A 22301-nucleotide genomic window follows, 5' to 3' on the forward strand; every position below is an offset into this window, starting at 1 on the left:
AGCGGGGCGCTTAGCGGGAAGCCCAAGCACGACAACCAGCAAATGAGAAAAAAAAACACACAATAACTGCCCAACACACGCGCTTGCCCGCTGCTTGCGTTGCGCTGGAGAGGGGTTCCTTGTGACGCTCGGGCCATCCGTCCTTCTTTCCGTCATTTGCCGTCAGCGCCCGCGAAATGGACCCTCCGGAGGCGGAACATCGCGAATCGCCGGCCGATAAGGCCGAGGGGTGTGGGCCTTATCGGAGCTCCCACCACCCAAAGGAGCCTATAGAAATTTCTCTGAATCCAATGACATCTCCACAGTGCCGCTTCCCTTGCGCATTTATTCAAGCGAAGGCTTTCCAACGCTTCTTCGGCCCCCGGCTTGCTCACAGCGCCAACCAACAGAGCAAACACCGACAAATTGCGGTCACATCAGCTCAACCGCCGTCTCTGAGGGGCATGCCTTTGTTTTTAAGCCGTCCGTAACGTCCGATCATTGTCCTTGTCCAGCGCATCCGATTGTTCTGCGCCCTCCCACGAATATCCCGAGCAAAAGCCCGCCGAGAACCGGACCCTGCGATATTATGTCTTCCACCAGATCTCTCTACAGGCTCGCCGCCAGCGCAAGCAGGCAGGCTCGTCCTCTGCAGAAGCAAACCCGATCCATCTTCAGCTCGACAGCGCCCTCAAGGACGATACGATCGTTCGCACTCAACAAGCTTCAATTGCCCTCGGCGCGCAGCTTCTCCGTCTCGGCCTTCAAATCGCATGGCCACATCACCCCTCCCAAGGCGGGCGAAGAGTAAGGATAGACACATACAGGTTTTGAGAGCTCTGGCTCACAGATACGCAGGCTCTATGTCACTTTCATCGACAAGGACGGCGACGAGTACAAGATTGCCGTCAGCGAAGGAGACAACCTCCTTGACATCGCGCAAGATAATGACTTGGAGATGGAGGGTATGTGCTTATGTCTCCCTCTTGCTAGAAAACAAAGGCTGACTTGATGGATCAGGTGCGTGTGGAGGCTCCTGCGCCTGCTCGACCTGCCATGTTATTGTTGTCGACGAGGAGCACTACGACAAGATGCCCGAGCCCGAGGATGACGAGAACGACATGCTTGACCTCGCATTCGGCCTGACCGAGACGAGTAGGTTAGGATGTCAAGTCACAATGACAAAGGAGCTCGACGGTCTCAGGGTCAAGCTGCCGTCCATGACCCGCAACCTCCAGGCCAGCGACTTCTCATAAAAGGACTTTTAGCATGGGGGCGTTCGCTGCATACCACATCATTTAATCACTCTGTACTATATTATACAATACCGCGCAAAAAAGGAGGGGGTCACGGGGAAAAAGTAGGGTGTGTTCTTAAGCAAGCACGGCATCACGGTTTCGGGACGGATACATCAAGCTTGGGCTTTTGCTAGACATTTGGCGGGTATCAAGGATGGTTGGGAGGGAATGAAATCACTCCTCTAAGAACATATTTGCAGAAACGAGAAATTAAGCCGCGCCGCGATCGGGCAAACGGCATGATATTTTTGTTGTCTCAAACCTTACTCTCCAAATCAAGCCTCCTCCAGTGCACCCTTCTTCAGTCCTCCGCCGCCAGACGCAATCAGGTCCAGGAATCCCTTCTTCGACATGTCGTTGATCTTCTGCTCCCTCCGGTCAACACCGATCACACCATCCTTTCGCGCCTTCTTCTCTGCCTCGACAGCCTTAACCTGTGCCGCTCTCACAGCGTTGAACAGTTTCACCACACCTCTCTGCGCGACCTTGCGCAGCCTCTTCTCGCCCTCCAACATCTCTCCCGTCGAGGTACCCTCCTCCTCCGCCGCAACCAGCACATCGCGCACGCGGCCCTTCGACTGCGCCTCCTTCTTCTGCGCTCTCAATTGCCTCTTCGCCTTCGCCTCGAGCGCGATATCAACAGCCGCCTTGGAAGCCTCGAAGGCCTCGGTACTGCGAGCCAAGACTGGATCCGCGCGTTTCGCGTTCGAGAGCTTGGTGGACAGAATCTTGGAGATAGAGGTCGAGAAGGCGGCAGGATCGTTGCGCCTGCTCTTCTTGCGCGGTGCGCCGTCCTCGTTGTCGCTCGCTGCTACGTCGGAATCCGACTCGGACTCGTCGGTTTCGCGAGGGGCGTCCCTGGGCTTTTTGGACTTTGTCGTCTTGGCTGGCTTCTTAAGCTTCTTCGGTGCCGGGCGGTCATCGCCAGAGCTAGCGGAGTCGGAGTCTGAGGGGGCGCCGTCATCGACGGCTGCGTTCATAATATCATCGTCGTCGGAGTCGAGAAGGTTGACTGCGTTGAAGCCCTCCTCCTCGTCGGAACCGGCCTCGGGTTGCTTCTTGGTTTGTCTCTTTTGCTTCTTGGACGGCGGCGCGAGGCGACCGTCGTTTTTCCTTTTCGTTGTCGAGGATCCGGCCATGATTGCGGTGATTTGCTGTCGCAATTAATGTGTGAGAAGTTGGAGTTGGATGAGGATAACGGGTACAATGTATTGGCGGCAGAAAAAGTTCCCCAGTAGCCGTACCAAAAGTCAAAATTTTGGGCGGTCTGAGTGGGGCGGCTGCCTTATCACCGGTGAGCAGACCGAGATAAAAATGGCCGACCGAGTCACACCGAGAGGAGTGGAGATGCTCACCTCAAGCCGAATAGGGTCACCTTTTCTCGCAATGACTTCACCTCGGTGCTCGGTGAGCCACACCATCAGGAATCACACCGAATCGACGGTCCATCAGTACCCGGGGCAGGCTTCCGCGGGGACACAGTTCGTTCGTAAAGTCAGCCGCAGAAAACCTGCACCTCCATCATCTTTCGTCGGATTTGCGGGTAAGTTTCAGAAGCTCAGCCAACATCGGGCCAGCCATTCCGTCATCCGTCGGGGACCATCCCAAGTGTCGATTCTTACCATTTCGGGTCCTAGAGACCGAGCCGATCGCTAGGCAGGCCCAACCACCACTTTCCGGCCGCGTGCTTCTAGATCAATTATTTATGGATCAAGCTTTCGCCTGCACCAAGCGACGGCTGCCTAGTCAAAGCCAAGGCGGCCACTGGACAGCATACCCTGTACAGTCGTGAGAGTTCAGATGTCCCCGGAATTACCGGGTGTTTAGATGGCTGCCAATGGTCGGGGACTTTACAGACTAGCGTTCGTAGGCATAGAGTTTGAGCGAAAGCTTGCGATTTGCATTCTAGGAGTATCTCAATCCCGCTTCTACGTCGTAATTCGTACAGCCCGTTGACTACATGATGCTGCTGAGCTGCTGAACGCGTCCGGACCGTGGGGTCCTCCGTCGAACAACCATGGACCTGATGCTCGGCCCTCGCTGCATCTCGGGTCGTGGCACCCATCAGCTGTAAGATATTTCAGGGTGTTTCAGCTGTAGCGCTGTGCATCACGACTAATGCTCCAGCGAGCCATACGCCTACTTTCCATACAACATTGTATGAGGAAAGCCTTTACGCTTCAGCCAATGACAGATAATTGCGAGCCGCTCTCGACGCCGGTATCCAGCACTACATGATGGCCACCCCAGCAACTTGATGATTACTTGAAGTTTGTTACACGTCTACTTTTCATCTTTCGTTTCACATCTTATTCGTCGAATCGAATGGGCTCTCCTGAGCACCTCCCTAGGTGAATCGTGACGCGCACCCTTGCCTTAGGGGATGGTAGCAGGATAGTTGCCGAAAGGCTGAGACTAATTGGTTCCTCAGTTGACAGGCTATCGCTTCCAATCTGGGTCATTTTATCCAGGTTTCGAGTCGTACAAAACATAGTAACTTTCAAGATGATGCAGGGCTTTTGTTCTGCGTCTGTGATTTTTCGTATCGAATACGTTAGCCGAGTTCCGTAATAAGGTTCAAGAGTTGTCAACAGCCCTTAGTCGCAGCGCTACAGCGCCCTTGTTCGACACGACTCCACATGCTCGTGCTCAAATGTAGTTCGCAAAGAAGATCCTCATCCGATCTCGTCTCAAATCTGCTGGTCGCCCAAGTACATCGTGCCAGTCGCTGCTTTAAGTGCCCCGTTAGTCGTAGATTGATCACAGGAACTACCATTGAAATATGGAGGCCGGGTGATGTCAGCGGCGTTTGCTGTTCTGTGTGTTCTAGTATTTGAATGCTGCCAGAGACGCCAGGGGTTTCACTTTGGTGATGATGAACCGGAATGGGGATCAGGGGAAACCGTACTCCGGCCAACGACGGCGATGTTGTTCCAGATGAAGGCAGTTACTACACCGATGTGATTGCATAAACACTGTAAAATCTGACTTAATAATATCACTGCAAGAGATCTGTAGATGGCTAGATGCACCTATCTCTTGCTGAGCTTTCGGGTGACTTGTGCATCAACAGCTCCTCTTAGGTGCAGAGAGCGCCTCAACGCCGCCTCATTAGTAACGCCTTTTACGACATACGCGCCCTACCATCTTCCACCGGCTTCTCGAACGGGCCGTTTCATGACTGATGCGATTCAACTACTGGGTACTAATCTCGTCGGGCACTCCCGAGATAGTTTGGCGTCCTTTGTCTGTCGAAGCGACCGTCGGCTACGAACCGCCAAATTGTAGTCTCCAGCCCCATAACGCAATCACGACACAGATTTTATGCGGGCAAATAAAATCCCGACAAACAAAATGTCAATTTTTTGACCTTCATGACTACAGGAGAGCCTCGTCCCCAGTCGGACTCGAGTAAGAAGCCGTCTTACACTCTAGGCACGTACGCCTAGACAGCAGCAGGCGGTCTTGACGCGAACGTCCCGATTAGGCAAGTCGCCTTACTACACGTGGTAAGCATTCCCGCGGAAGTAATTCTCGCCTGTGAGCCGCCCCAGGCCAGTCCCTGTTTCGACCTCTCACAGGGCGTGTTTTCGCTACGTGCCGTCAGAATGAGGACTGTTTAACTGGAGAACTAATAGCACGCGGTCTCCCATGAGATGGTCTGTGTGCATCGGAAGAGCTCCCGTAGCGCAGAAAATAGGTTCTCGGAGTGACATGTACACCAGCCCGAACTCGAGCCCGTGTCGACGGCGAAGGGCACGGCGCGCGGAGGCCGGACGGGATAGCGGAATAGTGGGGGTGAAGGTAAATATTCCGAGGAACACCCCCGTCTTATTGAGTTATCCATCATCTCCCTGTCTCTAGAGAAACTCTCTACAACATCTCGATATCGTTGCGAGGCCATCGCCAAAGCCCACATGCTGTCGCACAAATTCTCGTTGTTTCTCTCGCAACACCAGGATAAACCGATACAGTTCGATTCATCTGAAGACGGTGGCAGCGGTAAGTGGATGATCTTCTTTGCATCTCGTCCGGGTTTAAGCTTATACGCGGAGCACCGTCGGGCTCTACGCAGCGCCCTCCAAACCTCCCCCAAACACGCGAAAGCCGGGTTCGCCCCGCCATTACTCACCTTTACGTCTGCGAATCTGAACTCTCTCAGCCCTACCCACCTACACCTTGACATTTTCAGTCGAAACCAATCCCATCTTTCTGTCGGCCTTCATCTGCCTCTGCAGCTGTCTGGCGCGCTTCACACCGAACCCGTGGTTGAAGACCTCGCGGATGTCCTCCAGCGTCATGTTCTTCACCTCCGGGTAGCAGAAGTAGATGGAGACCCATCCGAGCACGCAGATGGCTGCATAGAACCCAAACGCACCCGAGGGCGTCGTGTTCTCCATTTGCGTCAGGAACGTGGATGCCACAATGATGTTGGAGCCCCAGCAGGACATTGTAAGCATCATTGTGCCCATGGCACGCACCTCCATCGGGAAGAACTCACTACTTAGCCACGCCGTGTTGCCGATACCCGACGAGTAAAAACCGACAAAGAACACCATGCTCACGAGCACAATGATAGCCGGTGGCCCCACCGTGGCTCCTTCTCCGAGGGATAAGTCGTGATTGATCGGAATCCATTTGAAAGCCACCGCCGCAACGATCAAGAATAGCCCCATGAACTGCACCGTGCAGAGCAAAATTCTCCTCCGGCCGACCCTGTCAACGAGCAAAAGATTGACAAGAGTGAAGATAAAGTTGGTTCCAGCGATGATGGTTCCGACGGCAACGGGGTTGTCGAATCCAACAAGAGAAAAGATGAGCGGGGAATAATACATAAGGGAGTTGAAGCCGCTAAGTTGGCTGATGGCCATCAAACCACAGGCCGAGATCAACGCGCGAAGGTTTGCGGGAATCACGTACAGCTGCTTGAGCACCCACCACTGTGACTTGCCGGCGTTCATGTTCTTCGCTTCCTCGACGTGGAATGTGATGTGTCGAACCTTCATCTGGACCTGCTCTTCCGTCCCGTTCGGGAAGATTTTTCGAATGACTTTCTCGGCCTCCTCAGACTTACCGTGATAGATGAGCTGTCTGGGAGACTCTGGGCAGAAAGGCAGCAAACAGGCAAGGATTATGGCTGGAATCGCGCCTCCCCCAACCATGTACCGCCACCCGCCCTGTACGTGCGCAAAGCCAGCACCGACGCCATAGCTTACTAGCTGTCCACCCGTGATGCACATGTTGTCGAGACCAATCATGCGGCCCCTGTATTTGGCCGGAGATAACTCTGCAATGTACCTAGTCATGGTTAGTCTACGTTCGTTTTCGCTTCGTTTGTTACATAGGGTGGACTTCAAGGCTTACATGGGGATGATCATAGCTGCAGAGCCAACGCCGAAGCCGACTACAAGGCGGCCTACTGTCATAACTGCCAGGGAGAACGGTGCGGCTTGGAGGATGGCCCCGGCGGTGAACAAGAAGCAGCCAACATAGATGGCAATCTTTCGTCCGAAGCGATCCGCTGTGGCTCCAGCAAAGATGGCACCGATGAAGGCCCCGCCTGAGGTGATCGAGGTGATAAGCTCTTTTTCGGATGAGCTAAGGGTGTGTCCAAGATCTTGACTAATGTACACCAATACAGCAGAGATGATACCAGTGTCGTAGCCAAAGAGCATGCCTCCGATGGCCGCAGTGATAGACACCAGCCACGAGAACTTGCCGGTTTCGGTTTGTTCTATCGAGTCAAGCTCCTCTAATGGAAGTCGGCCGTCGGAGGAGAGTTTGTCCAGCACGGACTCGTTGTGCTGGACAGATTCCTTGGGGTCTTTGGTATCCATCTTGGCTTGCAGGATACCAGGGTAGACTAACAACAATCTTCCTTAAAGGAAGTAGAAGGTGGATCAGGATGGGCTTTGAGACAAGGTGGTTCTTAGATCTGGTGATGGCAGGCTTCTGTGGAGCAGATGTGCGTCAGAATCTGGGGTAAACCAACATTTTATATCCTTGAAGAAGCCTGGTAGTATTGTTGCGCTCCAGAGTGGTCATTCCCACGTCTTCGTCCTTAGCGCGCGTTCGATGAACGTCGATAACTCAGCTGAATGGTAACATCGCCGCCGTGCTATCGTACATCGCTCCAACAGGACATCGTCCGCGGTGATAATGACCCAAATCAGACGATGCCATCAATCCAGTTGATATGAAATCCGGGGAAGAGGATGGCGATACGATGTTGCGAGCCAATCACAGGAAACCCGAATGACAAGCGTGTCGGCACTTCTCCAATATCCAGCCCAGCCGAGCCGAGTCAGGCACCTTCACCCCAGATTTCCCCAGACTTTATCTTTGACAACCTACCTAGCCAGTCACTTGGCGGCCAACATTTTATAAACCGCGGGATTCTTGGCCAAGTTCAGGGACGCATATGCATCCCCCGGGGTCGATGCATCAGCTAATCGCCACGAGCTTAGAGCGGCGCCGGTGGAGTTTGTCGGTTTAGCGGTGGATGCATGGCGTGCGGGGGAAAGTTGCCGTTTTAACAAGGAATAGGCAACTTGTGTGCTAATTCCCTCGCGTTTCCTATTTGACCCCCTTTCAATCCACCGACTCCCTTGTTTTTTTCTACGAGGCCCCCGAAGGCCCAACATTCGCGCGCCAATTCGCCCTGTTACTCAAGACTTTCCCGCTTGGGCCGGGTTCAGTCAACCGGCCCCTACAACACCTCCGAACAGAGCAATTCCAAAGTTGTCATAAACCAAGAACCGCAGACTTCGCCGGGCAGACACCGCCGCAACACACGTCTCGCCTCCACCACCAAACCAGTTTACCACACACAATCGTCTCTCTGTGTCTCTGCTCCTCCCCCATGAATCCCACGTCGCCCTCTAGTAGCAAATCTCTGCCCACAGGCTCTTATACGTCACTGCCTTAGTACGGTGCATCCGCACGTCGGCGCATCGAAGAGATGCAGGATGCCTCTGGTACCCGGCGGGTCCAGAACATGAGCCGTATCCAGACTCGGACGAATCCGTGTAATGTGAGTCTTTCCTTCTCTGTCTTTTCTTTCCCTTTTCATCGCGCTCTGCAGTTTGTTTTTTTCGTGGCGTATCTCGGCCCTATCGCTGAGACCGGATGACATCTCTTGCATAATTGCCTGAAAGAGCCAGTTGAGGTTCAATACGCCGTTTAATACCTGTTTGCTGACAATTTATTGTGTTGTCAGATCTGCAGACTAAGGTGAGTTGTCTCCGGTGGGATATCAACCGGTGGGATGGATATTGTCCCTGCGCCTCTTCCTCCCTAGCCGCGCATCATCCACGCCCTCAGGCCTATGTGCCCTCCATCTCCACGTTACTCGACATTGGCGTCTTTCGTGCTATTGAAGACCTTGTTATCTGACTTTTTGATTGGTTCCACGCACTAGACATCTGAAATGTAAGCGAGCCCGTGGTGCGATGTGCATTGTCTGTCATCTCGCCGTGCCAGTCAACTGGGATCTGAACCGACCTCCCGGGGATGACTACCAAGCCCCCCTCTTCCTCAGACTCGGAGAAAATTCCCCTGATTGTCCAGCACCTTGTTGACCCAAACTAGGTGATTCCAATCGTTCGACATGTTCAAATTGCCGCAAGTCTGGCGTTGAATGTACGCGTGGCTATTCTGTCCGGTTCAGACATACGCTAAACCCCAGGTTCGTGACCAACCGCGTCTTTGACGTGACCAGCATCAAAAAGAGCAACTGAACTAAAACAGAGACTTTCCGCAAAAGTGTTCAACCGGAAAGAGGGTCAGGGGCTGCCCGAAGCGAGTACAGTTTTGCCAACAATCAGACTTGGGTCCGGACTACGAATCGATCATTCAGCTTCGTCGACGAGACAGAAGATGTTGTCAACATTCACGCCTCTAGCGTCCCAAACGGCGAAGGTGACGGCCAGAACAATGTGTATCTTGGGGCGCCACGCCGGGCTGACTCTCCGGATTACCTGGCTTTGCTCTCGGCACCGAACTCACCGGTGCCGGAGCTAAGTTCCCGAAATTCGGGTTTGAGCACCCGAGGCTCTCACAGCGATCTACGCGGCGCGGATAGAAGGCAACGGCCAGCTAGACCGAGACGATCGACAAACTCAACGACTTCCGAGGCGGTGAATCGCTCACCAAAGCTACAGACTCATGCTGAAACACCAAGCTCGAACGCAAACACGACTACCTCTTCCATCGTGATCCCATGGGAGCGCCTCGATCTCGGAAGCGAGATCACCTTGGATTTCCCAAATTTCCATCTCGCCCTCGAACCGATTGAACCAAATTTCGATGACACTCTTACCCCCCATGACCGAACCTACGTCGAAACGCCTTTGTGGCCTCTGCGAGACCGCCAAGAGGCGTTCTTGTACCGATACTTCATCGACAGCCTAGCGCCGCTTTTTGATTTGTGCGACAGCGGGAGACACTTTGCGAGAGTAGTCCCCAAACGTGCGGTGTATTGTCCAACCTTACTCAATGCCATGTTTTCGGCTGCAGCGAAGCGACTGAGTCGTACAATGGGCGTTGATGCCGTTATTGCGGATAGGTACCACCAAAGATGCCTTCGGTCATTGATTCCGGCCTTGTCTTCATCGACTGCAGTAGTTGACGACAACTTACTCGCAGCGGTGGTGATCCTTCGGTTCACGGAAGAGGTCGACATCGGTTCCATGACACTCGAGTCTCATTTGATGGGCACCAGGATCCTTCTAGCCGCGCAGGCGAATGCCGCCGACTTCAGTAGTCTTCGACTGTCAGCATTCTGGCTTGCACTCCGGCAGGAGATTTACATGGCTTTCGTTCACACTCGGCCCGTGCACCCGAACTTCTTTCCGAGCATCCGAAGGATATTGGAACGTAAGGAGGCTGACGATACTACGGCGGACTGCTACTACGCGAACAAGGTCATAGGTATATGCGCGGCATGCCTTAGCCACTGCTATGGCCAAGAAAACCACCATGGAAGGTCGTACGTCGAATTGAAGCAAGAGCTGGAAGACTGGTGGAGGGAAAAGCCATGGTACTTTCAACCCATGTGGGCGAACCAGGACGCCGGTTTATTCCTTCCGGAGGAACAGTACATTACGGATGCAGCGGTCACCGGTTTGCAACATTATCACCTGTCGCGCATGTTATTGATTGCACACAATCCCAAGGTTCCGAGGCTCGGAACCGCTTTCCGAGTGATGGAGGAAGAATTGAAGCAAACTGTCCGAGTGATATGCGGGCTTGCAGTGGTAAGTCTATCTCGTTCAGTTGAGCTGCTCTACGTCAAAGATACTAGCGGCTAACGATACTTTGGACTCAGGCAAACGAACGAACCGCACCGGCTCATGTGTAAGTCTCCCGCCGGCCCCACACTGCCCGCTCCGAAAACAAGGTCCTAATATGTGGACAACAGCAACGGGTGTATAGCTATTGCCATGGCAGGCGACCGGTTTACCGACCGAAAAGAACAAGAGGAGTTGTATAGAATCCTCCTAAAAACCGATAGAAGACTAGGATGGCCTACTCACGCAGCGTGAGTCCCCCTGTTCGGCCCGATTACATTACACCCCCGGAACCGGCTTTGCTGACTGACTTGCCTTCAGACGAGCCCAACTTAGAGAAGCTTGGGGCTGGGAAGAAGACTCGCCCTCGCCCCCATCCATGCCCATTGCCGGCATGTTGAACGCCAATGCCCGGGCGCGCGACGCGGAGAGCACATAAGCTGAGAGATGGGACGAATGTGAACTGATGTTTTCCTTGTAGATACTATTTATAATCATCGATATTTCAAATTCCACCATCCTAAAGTCAATCTCTATATCTCCTCGTCGCAATGTCTGTGCAACTTGTCTAGTCCATGCTGATGCGCTCTGTCGTCTACTCATTCCAATCATGACCCATACCATAGTTACCGAAATCATTCTTCCGACTTGATCTCTCGGCGCCATAACTTCAATGGCATTGCATTGGGCATGCAGTTCATTGCTTCCCGCCGTTCGGGCTCCCATTCGGGGTATGGCAGGGCAAACTCGTACCTGTGCAACACACTCGCGAGCAGTACAGTCTGTTCGAGGTAGCTGATATTCCGACCAATGCAGCCACGCGCTCCCGCACTGAAGCTGACAAAGTATGGTTGCAGGTCTTTACCCTTATCACCAAGCCATCTTTCCGGGATGTACGACTCGGGATCTGGGAAGATTTTAGGGTCCCTATGAACGATGTATGCCGATATGGAGACCGTCGTGTCTCCCGGAATGAAGTCTCCAAGAATGTAGGCGCCCTCCGGAGGTGTTCGGCGGGGCAAACCGAAGGTGGTCGGCGGCACGATACGAAGGGACTCGTCCAAGCAAGCGCGCAGATATGGCAGATGTTTGATCTTGTCGTATGGCGCCACGATCTCATCCACGTCGAGAACCGAGTCGATTTCTTCCCGCAGCTTGGCCATGCATCTTGGGTTCTTCAACAACCAATACATGACGTTGTTCATCGCGATTGCTGTTGTGTCCGACCCTGCGTTCATCATAATAGACACTTCGGCGACGATTTCACCCCAGTCGAGACCGTTTGGAGTTCCATTCTTATCTTCCATCAGAGCCTGAAAGAAGTCGGACAACTTCTCGCCTGCCTGATACCGCTTCAATCTCTGGGTAGCTCGGTGATAGACAATGCCGTCCCAACCCTTGTTGAGGCCCCACCACTTCCGGAAGGTTGGCGACAGGTAGGACGTGAGTCTTTGGTTGAACTTGTACCACTCTGCGGACCAGACCGTGATGGACTGGGCAAGCGCTGTGGAGTGCAGACAAGCTCGAAAGTTAACATCGTGGATGCTGCCATCCATACGCTCAGCACGAACAAGATCATGGCCTTGGTCGAGGAACCCGAGACGCTCGCTCAAGCCAATGTCGGCAATAGCATCGAGAGTGAAGAAGTTGGTCCAGGCACGGTAGTCGAATGTGAGATCTTCGGACTCTGGACGAAGTCCACCCTTCAATGGCTTAGTGCAAGCCTTGTCGGCGCCACGGATGAATCGTTCCGCCTTGTCGGAGACCTTGTACTCCCAACTTTCCAGGTTCTTGAGGGCGTACGCGGCCGATAAGACCTTGCGCTTTCGAGCATGTTCGGCCTTGTCGACAACGTCTGCCAAATGGAAGTGGGTTCCGGACAGTGTTTCATAGAATTCTCCTTTGAGACACTTGGATCCATGGCCGTAGATATCCTTGATGGCATCGACGGTTCCATATGAGAGGGAGTTGGGTCCGATGCGTAGCACAGGGTGCTTTTTGTGCTTCTCATAGAGAGTCTTCGATCGAAACCCGAGAGCAGCCTCTCGCATGAAGACGAGATTTGTGAGGCCAGCCAGGGGCTTGAAGGCAGGGTAGCGTCGAAGCCTCTTGGGGTCGCGGAAGTACTCCACGACAGGATATACGATGAGGTAGAGGACGGCAAGCACCAATGCCACCGCGGGCACGAGTACGGAATACATGGTGGATGGCCTTTTGGTCACTTGAGACAGTATTTCCGCCGTGTTATGCTTGGAAGAGGAGGCAAAGAAGGCAAAGGGCGCTGAGGAGGAAGAGAACAAGACGACTGTAGTCAGAGAGGGCGAGCATTGAAATAGATATTCCAGAGCGACCTCAAGGCCAGCTGACTTCCCCACAAGGGCATGAACTTACGCGGGACTACCTCGATGTATCACAGTGCTGTCGTTGAGGCGAGGTAGCAATCCGCGGGTTTACCAAGGACATTCACGACATCCCGCACTCTGGGCTGAACTTCTAGCGCCGGCGAAGATGTCCAGAAGGACCAAAAGTTGCCTATTTGAAGTAACCACTTGCCTATCCTGTCAACAACTTTCCAATCCCATCATTAAAGTGCCGTTTATTGACGCAGACAGCGGCTCGAGCAGGGTCCAGAAACTAAGGGATATGGTTCTGCAGTGACAACCCCCACATGCTCCCCGCAATCCCCGCGCTCTACGACCGATCCTGCATCAAGACTTTCCAATCTCGGATGTCCAGGATAGGAAAGTTGCCTATCCGAGTCAGTTCCCCATCTTTAAGGCCAGCCTCCCTTGGTTTCTGGTCCAAAATAGCAAGTTTTCTGGTCGCTGACGGAGAATCTTAGCTCCCGACTTGCCTTTTCAATGTCAGAAAGGCAAGTCGACTCTGAGATAGGAAAGTTCGCTAGCGCATGACGCGCCGCGAATTGCCAAACACAGCGTCCCACCCACACGGATAGTTGGCCGTCAACGGGGATGGTTGGGACGACGGCGCCTTGAAAATAAGCCTCATCGACGTCGCTAATGTCTCTCATTTAAGTGGTCAAGTAAGCCAACTTCCCACTTCTCCAGTCATACCTCCGTCACATCACACTGAAACTCCTGCATCCGCCACTCCCCCCCCTCTCACCACTCGTAGACATCTCTCGCGAGTCGCCAGTGATGGCTATCGCGACGCTCTCGTTCGCTGAAACCATTCAAGATTGGCGACGAGCCGCTCCGCATGTGACGAGGTCAGCCACTGTAGGCAATACAAGTATACGGAGGTAATTGCCAGCGGGTTATCGCCGGGTCTAGAGTGTTCCTAATGCCCGCTCCCTTGTTCACATTATGTGTTCCCAACAGATGTGAACAACACAAAAAACGAGAGAGATCTCAAGCTGCAATGTGTTTTTCATTACAACCGGGCTAACTATTATGACCGGGCTGACTATCATCCTAGCAAACATGACATAGCCATACTCCATCCGCCGACCGGAATAGAACGAGTTCTCTCATGTGTGACGTTCCTGCCTGGCGACCAGGACTGCCCCTTGACCTTCAACTGCAGCCTCAAACTTTGCCGAGCTACTAGATGGGGTAGGTGAACTGTTTGTTCTGCAGGTCCGTCAGGTCCAAAACTGCGATGTCAACCTTGACCCTGACAACCTCTCCGTTCTCATCCACTTGCTCCACGTAGCCTTCGCGCTCACCATCACTCAAAGAGGCAATATAATCCCTCCTCTCCGCATTCCTTCTCGCCAAGATGAAGCGGATGATCCACAGGATGACTGGTGTACCTACCCAGCTGACCGTGATCATAGATACCCATGCACCATAGAACCTCGGCGCATTGCTGGGGATCCAGATCTGTGGAGACACAAGATTTCCGACGCTGTATCCCAGCATGAACATGACATTGCGCGTCAGCTTCTTGGTGTACCCAGCGGCTGTTGACGTGGTCCAGCCCAAGGCGATGATGTATGTGACGCCATAAGTCGATGCTGCTAAGATAAGACACCCGAGGAGCCCGATCTTCTGCTCCCAGTCGACCGTGGTCATCGCGATACCTCCCGCGACAGCGGGCATACACCATACGGTTCCGTGGAGAGCCAGATTACTTGGCCATCTTCGCAAAGCCAAAGTCGCAACAATACAACAGGCCACGCCAAACGCGCCACCTGCTGCGGCGACGAGTGTAGACCCAAGAGGTTTGATGCCAATGGAGGTGGTGATGAGGTTCTTCTGCCCGTAGTTGAGGTTGTTCGAGTACATCAGCGTGAATGACTGCAGCGCAAAAAGCCATGACACGGGATCCTTCATCGTCTCGATGAACTGCTCCTTCTTGAAATGCTTCTGCTCAATCGAACTTTGCTGGGCTTTGTGTACGCGGCGAATGACCTGGACCTTTTCTTCGAGAGTGAGGAAGCGCGCCTCGGCGGGGTTGCTGGGGTAGTCGATCCACACCCAGACGGCAAGTATGAGCGTCAGCCCGCCGGTAACAACATGAAGAAGCTTCCAGGGTAGGACCGGGCCAGTACTCCATAGCAGGCCGTAGGAGATGAAACCAGTCAGGATAGGCGCTGCTTGACAGGTGATCCACAGCACGGGCTGTAGGAAAGACTGTTCATGTCGGTTGAAGAACATGCCGATAGTGACCTCCATTGCGGGAACGATTACGGCTTCTGCAGCGCCGAGAGCGAGTCTCATCACCACAAGTCCAGCGTATCGAGTTGCGACACAGTGGAGGAAGATGATCACTGCCCAAATGAAGACAGTGATTGCAACGTATTTGCCAAAAGGCAACCGTTGCATCAGATAGTGCCCAGGCCATTGGAAAGCTAAGTACCCTATGAAAAGTGAGCATTGACTACATTGGATTCGAGCAGGTATCCATACCGACGTAGAACATAGTGTTCAGGTTGTTATACTGCGCTTGCCTAATACCGGTTTCCTCAAAGAGACCCAAGATGGCAGCGTATCCCAGTGTTGACTTGTCGACCTAAAGAAGGAAGACGTAATCAGTATCGACCAAATTTCATATTGTGAATATAACTTACGAAAAGCATGATGTTGATGGCAGAAAGAAGCGTCATGATGCGCCAGTACAACTTCCGTCGCAGCTTCTTGTCCGCTTCGGGGGTAAGTGGACCGAAATCATCGCCGTGCTGCTCAAGGAGCCGTAACGTGACGTCGGCGTTCTTCTCGCTGACGGTCTTGCCCTTTGGGGGACTTTTCACCGAAGGCTGAATCTCCTTTTCGTCGGCCATGGTGATACGCGCTGTCTGCTAGTGGGCTAGGATGTAACGACTATGGACCATCCAGTCAGAGCGTGTAAAGCAACGAAGCCACATGCAGACCATCTGAGAACAGTCGCTGCAGTCCCATGGCTTTTATCGCACTTTCTGTTAATCTGCAGTGGAGCTGGTGATGAAGCGCTGGAAAGGCGCAATTGACTTGAGTTCTTGTCACTCCAATGTTGGATCGTTCTTCAGGATTGGCCCCACCAATGCGCGATGTCCCCCCGCTATCACGCAATCTCGTGGGATGATGAACCAAGCCATTTAGCTTGTCTTATGGAAAGGCTTGATGATTCGGCCTTTGAAATGGCTTAAATGCGCCATTAAAGATTCTGATGCAATTGAGCCAAGTAACTTGAAATCATAAGGGTATGAGAGATTCAGGAGACTGGACCTTTAGTGTTAGTCATGTGCTACCTCAGGTCTCAAGACATCGAGGACGTTCTGCCGAGATATGTCCTTGGCCTAGAAATCAGCCCGAAAAACAATGGTTGTGACTGAGAAGAAAATTGGGCCGAATCGTCTTTACGGCGTCCCGGCCAGCATGTAACCTGGCGACCCCGAACGTTGGCAAGCATTTTGTCTAAACAGTACATCCAAGCATATTCTGGTCGTACGATAATCTTGTGCTGTAAGGTTTTCAGTTCATTCTAATGCCCGAATAGACAAATCCGAACTGAATGATTGCTAACGCCGATCCTTAACCGTCAACTTGTGACTGCTATTCGGGAATGTCTTGACTCATGCGCGGCGTTTACCGGCTACTCGGTGATCCACGCCGGGCGAATGGATGCCAAGGCCCTTAAACCATTCAGGTCTATCCCCCGTCCCATCGGCTGTATTCGCTATGGTTCTCGGCTGCGAGGGGGCGTACTTCGCTGAAAGGGCGGAAGGAAAATACCGTACAGAGCCCCGGATGTCCGAGTCGCACTCCACAATCGCGGTCCTCGCCTGTGGGATATGGCGTATTGTAAGAGCCGGGATTAGGATATTAGGAAAGAAAAGAAATATTTCATATGAGTCTCGAACTATGACAACCTTCCTTCAACTTTCCGTGTCCTTACTATTGACCAAAAAAAAAACAGAAAACCAGACCAGCATCGGAATTGAAACCAGCCTATAGTTATTATACTTGGCCAAACTCAGATGCAATTATGAAAGCCGGCTATTAGGACATCAAATTTCCCCACTGCTGACGATGTCATGAAATGCCTTCCGACTGGCAGCGTATGTTGCGCCAACAGGGAACCCGCCGGGTACTCTGGGGAAGACTGAGCCATCGACAACTCTAAGTCCCTCGACACCATGAACTCGGAACTTTGAATCAACACAGCTATCAGAGCTGTCCTTGCCCATTCTGCAGCTGCCAGCGGCATGATGGCTCCAAGTGTGATCTCGGATGTGCTGCACAAGCGAACGATCTGCCGGGGGGTCAATCACCTCGAAGGGCTGATACGGCTCTCCAGTGGCGTTCATAATGGACATGAGATGTTCCAGGCCCTCGGAAAGAGCAGCGATATCAACCTCGGAATCCTCCTGGTAAAAGTTGAAGTTGATCTCTGGGGTCTCTCGGGGGTTGGACGATCGAAGCCTCACGGTGCCTGTCGGATTCCCGTTTTGCATCTTCACAACAGCCCAGAAGAAGGATGTTGGCGGCCAAGTGATTTCGCTGAATCCAGGGTAGTGACCATCAAAGACGCCACCGGCCGCACCGAACATGATGAGATCGGAGTCTGCGTTCCTGGAGTGGTTGGTTCGATACAGCATGAAGATGGGAGCAGCGGCCTCGCCATATGCGCCATAGCCGGCCTCCCATTGCGCAAGGCAGGGGTCGGTCTCCGGGCTATCAGGCGTACATCTTGCGAAGGGGCTGTTCTCCCATGCTATGTTGGACTGAACATTGATGCCTGCCTCGTAGTTATCCTGGAGAAACTCCCCCTGGTAAATTTGTCAGTGTGAAGGGATTTCTTGCGGGGAAGCCATTGCTTACAACGGCAGGAAGTTCAACAACAACTGGGATGCCGAATTTCTCCAACTCCTGTCGAGGTCCAATTCCACTGAGCTTGAGAATCTGAGGAGTGTTGAATGCTCCACCCGAGATGATCACTTCTTTCCTGGCCGTAACAGTACGTAACTGTGGCTCGACCGAGGGGTCATATCGTTGGTCGGCCTCATAAAGACCTTCTCCAACCATGTACTCCACACCATAGGCTTTCAAGCCAGGGCCGGACTTCTTCGTCAGAATTCGTGTCGCAAGGCTGTGGGTACTCAAAGTCAAAGGGTATCGTGAATTTCCATCTTCACTGGCCGAAGCCAAAGTCTCGGCGACGTAGTTCCAAGGGCTGCTTCTGCGGCGGTTCTCGTCAACGTGTAAAGGTATCTGATACACGCCAGGGATCTCGTAGCGATCAGCATCAGGGCGGTTAAGATCTCTCTCCATCAGCTCGACGACTTGTTCGGAATCAGGTGCTTCTATGCCCTCCGTCTGGAAAATGGCATTTTGAACCACACGGAGGACACCCGGGCGGTCAACTACATATGAAATGTTGTTTCGGTTCGTCTACTTCCGTCAGCTTTGGGGTTATGGCAAGAGGTGAGGGGCTTCCTACGGAAATATATCCGTCAAAGCCGTGGCCTGGGGTCCCTTCAGGCACGTAGGTGTTTCTCTCAAGCTCGACAAACATCGACCTCATATTTTCAGGGCCCCAGGAGTCATCGCCTGTAACCTCCGCAAAATGCTTCCAGTCACTGTCGGGAGGGAGAACTACATTCATGGCATTCGCTATAGCTGAGCCCCCGACGGTAGCTCCTCTGGGATAGCATATGCCTAGTCTAAAGCCATGATCAGTGTTTATCCTAGGTTCGACTCGGTACGTGACTTACGGGGTTGCATCCTCTGGAGCATCGATGCCGTACCAGAGAGTGCCGTTTGAAAGACGGTAGGTGAAATAGCGATCGCGACGAGCTTGAGTCTCATTCTGGTAGTGAGACACAAAAAACTGCCAAGACATCTCCGGGTGCTCCGAGTTGACATCCGCCCTGTGAATGAAGACCATGAGAACAGAGCTGTGTATTCTGAGCAATCAATCACTCACAATCCGGGGATCCGTTGAAGATTGTCGTCACCCATGTTGCCTCCAGCCTCAATGAGGAAAACAGAGTGACCCTCGCGAGCAAGGCTTGCGCTGGAAAGCGTCAGTAATAGAAAAGAAAACGGAAGAGAAGTCTTACGCTAAAGTGCCGCCTCCAGGTCCTGAGCCTACGACGACATAGTCATAAGCTGTACTGTTGAACGGACTTCCAGTAACGCTGCTACTGAAGAGTAGAATGGAGGCAAAAGTGAAAAGCTTCGTCATCGTGCGTAGATTGGGTTTCAAGTACAGTTTTTGGATGTAGGGCGGTATTCACAATTGTTGAGCCGAACTGGTGAAATACACGTCTTATATATGATTTGCTGCCAAGACCATTTGAAGACCTTGTGTTGTTGAACAAAGATCTTTCGTTGAGATGAATGTCTCTGCTGTGAGACGCGCAAACTCGGGGCATCGTAATGGCCTCTGCCAAGTGTTGATCATCATCTTCCTCATCACGCATGCTTCAGCGAATGCGCATATAAGTGGCTGAGCAGGCCGGTTCATGAATCCTTCATCGCTGTAGTCTATCTTCCAAGACCAACATGCGCTGGTGGTCGGACTTGAGGTTGGGCGCAGTCAGTTGACATCGGAGTTACGGACCATGGCCGTCAAAGCACTAGCGGTGGCTGGCCTACTTTCGGATTAAACGATGTAAGCTGACCAACGTATCCCGAAGGTATGTGTCCCAGGCCAAGGCCCGCCAACCGAAGCCCATCAGCCCTTAAAAGCGACCACGGTCCGCCAAGACCTCCGACAAACTATGGCTGCGCAGAGAGGAAAGCCCAACGGAAATCTCTAGGCTGTGCTGGTGAGCTGCGAATTGTCAGAAGTTCGACCCAACGTCATCGTACCTTGCTGTTGCTGCTGAAATATGCATTTTATTGCGGCATTTGTCAGACGCCAAGAACACTGCAACGCGCGTGAAAAGAGGCAATAAATTTAAATGTGCGACAACTTCATATTGATCACCCATGCTACTCTCCTCCGCCGGCAGACACTAACGTTGCGAGATGCTTCAGATCCGCCAAATCCATCTCTTCAGGTCGTGATGGAATAGCCGTGATCTCATCCGATGAAGCCCCATTTTGAGCCGGGATTGCTTCATCGGAACGAGCATTAGGGTTAGAAACAGGGGTAGCAACGCCAGTGGACAGTCGCCCAACCGCTGGATCTCTATGTCCAATGTCCTCCAGTTGGTGCTCAGGCTCATTATCATCGCTGTCAATAGACACAAGCTCATGAAGTCTATTGCGTCGTCGAATGGTGGCATTTCCAATGGTCCGCATGGCGCCTCCATTGGGAAACGCGGGTTCCACCATCGTTTGTCTCCTGCGCCGGAACATTCGTCGGAAGTAATCTCGGAAAGCGGGCATGCAGGAGCAGAAGATGAAGCCGTTTAATTCAACAAACGACCAGTTCGAAATTGGAACGATGTCCCCTAAAGTCCTGGCATGAATATCAAATGAGAGGTTCTTGATCGAACTTGAGACTCACAAGTGGGATTAGATGTTTTCATGAAGTCGTTGATTGTGCTAAGCCGAAGCACAGACACGAGAGTGATTCTGCACAAGGTCAGTCATTATTCTGTGTAGCAAGAATTGCATCATTTGAACTTACAAAAGTGCGACTGCGAACATCATTCCGGCGCCAACTTTTTGCCTCCACCGCCAATTCAACCTCAATATTTGGGAGATCGGCATGCTAACCACGATTACATCCAATGCAATGTTGACGCTGGCGTGGGCCCAAGTCTGGAGGTTGATATCGTGGCAGCGACCATGGTGTTCCCCGTCCCACCGAGTCCAAGTGTAGCTGATTGGCCAGCATTGAAACATGGTGGCGACGAAGAAAGAAAGTGCTGAGGCGATGCAAGCCCAAATGACACCCCAAGTAAGTTTTCGGAACCGTTCATCGGAGAAAAGACGAAGGTAGAAGAAGAGGAAGTTTGTTTTGGCAAACAGGACTGTGAACGCGTAGAAGTGTTCACTTATGTAGAAGAGCTACCGCAAATTAGCAGTTGAGAGGGCTTGCGAAAGGCCTTTACCAACTTTGAAAAACTCATTGATCTGATCCGGCGTAAGTGTGTATATATCTTTCCCGAGTCCTGACTGAACAGCTAGGAAGGCCTATTAGTTGAGAGCGGCAAAACCGAAAACAAGAATACTTACTAATGACGACTAGGATGCTCATAGGCACAGACATTGCCTACCACAAAACATGGCAGTTAGCAATATGAGCTTGATGGTACTGTCAGAAACAACAAACCATGGTAAATATCAGAGCGTAGTCATCAAGCCCTATGCTATAATCGAACCGCGAGAGCTGCGAATATTCGCGGATGCCCACGCTGACGATGGCGACAAGCGCGCCAGCCACAGCGCTCGCAGTAGCAGAGGTACCCTTATCGCGAACTGGTAAACCACAAATACCAGAGAGGATTCTTTGTGTTTCTAACACATTTTCGTTAGTATTCTAGTTGATAGATTCAGACAGTTGCAGCCATTCGGCGTCCAATTGAAATGATACGATTTCTTGGACTAGGCACTCACTCAAGCCATTGATTACAGTGCAGTTTTGAAATGCGCATCCAACAGCACTGTAAAACTGCGAATCAGCGCAAAGGAATGGAATTGAAGACCCTGACACTGGCGATGAAGCCATAGCATTGGATATGCAGCGACCCTAGTAAACTTAGTATTGAATGCAAAGACTTAGGTCCTGGTTGCATAGTCTACAACCAGCCGCCAGTGGGCAGACAATGTAAGCAAAACGTGACCTTACCGCGCACTCAGGGAAAAGCTGAAGTAAATCGGGGGATACCAGGGAAGACACCCCCGGTTCAAGGCCGGTGACGGGCATTATCGAAATCACTATTGCCCCGATGGCTCCGAATTATTCAAATGGAAACGAGATTGTCAAGATGAGCACTAGTTGAACCTCTGGGTCAGCTTCTGGAAGGTAACGACGCAAGTTTTTGCTGCCCAGTGATGAGGCTGCGGTTTTGAGGTCTGTCAATTGCTTCTCGACCCCTCCGCGGAAACCACGGAAGCATGGGTATCCCTCAGGCAACAAAGATCGGAAGTCGATCTAGGCTTGCCGTGATTAGCGCGAAGAGACACGGCACATGGCGATCAGAGTTCCCTCCAATCAATAAAGCGCTTAGATCGGATAAAGTTCACGCCAAATGCGAATGATGTCCGTGTGTCGTATCACTTTGAATTTCGGAAGCTAGTCGCTACTAGTAAACCTTTATACTAGGCACTTCGTGTTGCCTTGTGAACAAAGATTAATGCGTAGCAACTTATCCGTTCAGTGGGTGGTCGTG

At 52.3% G+C, this 22301-nt stretch overlaps 9 protein-coding genes across 9 annotated transcripts; 3 read left to right on the forward strand and 6 right to left on the reverse strand.

The window, feature by feature from the left end:
• Window positions 1-568: 568 nt before the first annotated feature.
• Window positions 569-1235, forward strand: CGGC5_v002753 (Adrenodoxin-like protein; the record flags this gene model as incomplete). Its single annotated transcript, XM_032031626.1, has 3 exons — window positions 569-786; window positions 838-944; window positions 1000-1235. The coding sequence occupies 3 exons, from the start codon at window positions 569-571 to the stop codon at window positions 1233-1235; spliced, it is 561 nt and encodes a 186-aa protein (XP_031888630.1).
• Window positions 1236-1552: 317 nt separating this feature from the next.
• On the reverse strand, window positions 1553-2698 carry RRP15 (Ribosomal RNA-processing protein 15; the record flags this gene model as incomplete). Its single annotated transcript, XM_032031627.2, has 2 exons — window positions 1553-2431; window positions 2633-2698. The coding sequence occupies 2 exons, from the start codon at window positions 2696-2698 to the stop codon at window positions 1553-1555; spliced, it is 945 nt and encodes a 314-aa protein (XP_031888963.2).
• Window positions 2484-3069, forward strand: CGGC5_v002755 (uncharacterized protein; the record flags this gene model as incomplete). The annotated part of the gene is made up of 3 exons (XM_066151032.1): window positions 2484-2571; window positions 2647-2820; window positions 2915-3069. 3 exons carry the CDS (start codon window positions 2484-2486, stop codon window positions 3067-3069), a joined length of 417 nt encoding a protein of 138 aa, XP_066009453.1.
• Window positions 3070-5449: 2380 nt separating this feature from the next.
• itr1-0 (Myo-inositol transporter 1) lies at window positions 5450-7114 on the reverse strand (the record flags this gene model as incomplete). Its single annotated transcript, XM_032031628.2, has 1 exon — window positions 5450-6112. One exon carries the CDS (start codon window positions 6110-6112, stop codon window positions 5450-5452), a length of 663 nt encoding a protein of 220 aa, XP_031888962.2.
• Window positions 7115-8238: 1124 nt separating this feature from the next.
• Window positions 8239-11006, forward strand: CGGC5_v002757 (uncharacterized protein; the record flags this gene model as incomplete). The annotated part of the gene is made up of 8 exons (XM_032031629.2): window positions 8239-8310; window positions 8497-8510; window positions 8698-8708; window positions 8868-8964; window positions 9043-10534; window positions 10606-10634; window positions 10699-10818; window positions 10889-11006. The coding sequence occupies 8 exons, from the start codon at window positions 8239-8241 to the stop codon at window positions 11004-11006; spliced, it is 1953 nt and encodes a 650-aa protein (XP_031888961.2).
• A 196-nt stretch (window positions 11007-11202) lies between these two features.
• Window positions 11203-12768, reverse strand: bphA-0 (Benzoate 4-monooxygenase; the record flags this gene model as incomplete). Its single annotated transcript, XM_032031630.1, has 1 exon — window positions 11203-12768. One exon carries the CDS (start codon window positions 12766-12768, stop codon window positions 11203-11205), a length of 1566 nt encoding a protein of 521 aa, XP_031888960.1.
• A 1365-nt stretch (window positions 12769-14133) lies between these two features.
• CGGC5_v002759 (putative transporter) lies at window positions 14134-15812 on the reverse strand (the record flags this gene model as incomplete). The annotated part of the gene is made up of 3 exons (XM_032031631.1): window positions 14134-15392; window positions 15442-15544; window positions 15603-15812. The coding sequence occupies 3 exons, from the start codon at window positions 15810-15812 to the stop codon at window positions 14134-14136; spliced, it is 1572 nt and encodes a 523-aa protein (XP_031889059.1).
• A 1206-nt stretch (window positions 15813-17018) lies between these two features.
• Window positions 17019-19198, reverse strand: betA-5 (Oxygen-dependent choline dehydrogenase; the record flags this gene model as incomplete). Its single annotated transcript, XM_032031632.1, has 6 exons — window positions 17019-17780; window positions 17833-18402; window positions 18452-18674; window positions 18726-18881; window positions 18938-19027; window positions 19074-19198. 6 exons carry the CDS (start codon window positions 19196-19198, stop codon window positions 17019-17021), a joined length of 1926 nt encoding a protein of 641 aa, XP_031889058.1.
• Window positions 19199-19950: 752 nt separating this feature from the next.
• On the reverse strand, window positions 19951-21835 carry CGGC5_v002761 (Satratoxin biosynthesis SC1 cluster protein 4; the record flags this gene model as incomplete). The annotated part of the gene is made up of 8 exons (XM_032031634.1): window positions 19951-20414; window positions 20471-20538; window positions 20594-20976; window positions 21025-21092; window positions 21145-21181; window positions 21242-21426; window positions 21526-21658; window positions 21758-21835. The coding sequence occupies 8 exons, from the start codon at window positions 21833-21835 to the stop codon at window positions 19951-19953; spliced, it is 1416 nt and encodes a 471-aa protein (XP_031888803.1).
• Between the last annotated feature and the right edge of the window lie 466 nt (window positions 21836-22301).

Source organism: Colletotrichum fructicola (assembly GCF_000319635.2).
Source record: "Colletotrichum fructicola Nara gc5 chromosome Unknown KSG_Nara_v1_contig02, whole genome shotgun sequence".
NCBI classification, from domain to species: domain Eukaryota; kingdom Fungi; phylum Ascomycota; class Sordariomycetes; order Glomerellales; family Glomerellaceae; genus Colletotrichum; species Colletotrichum fructicola.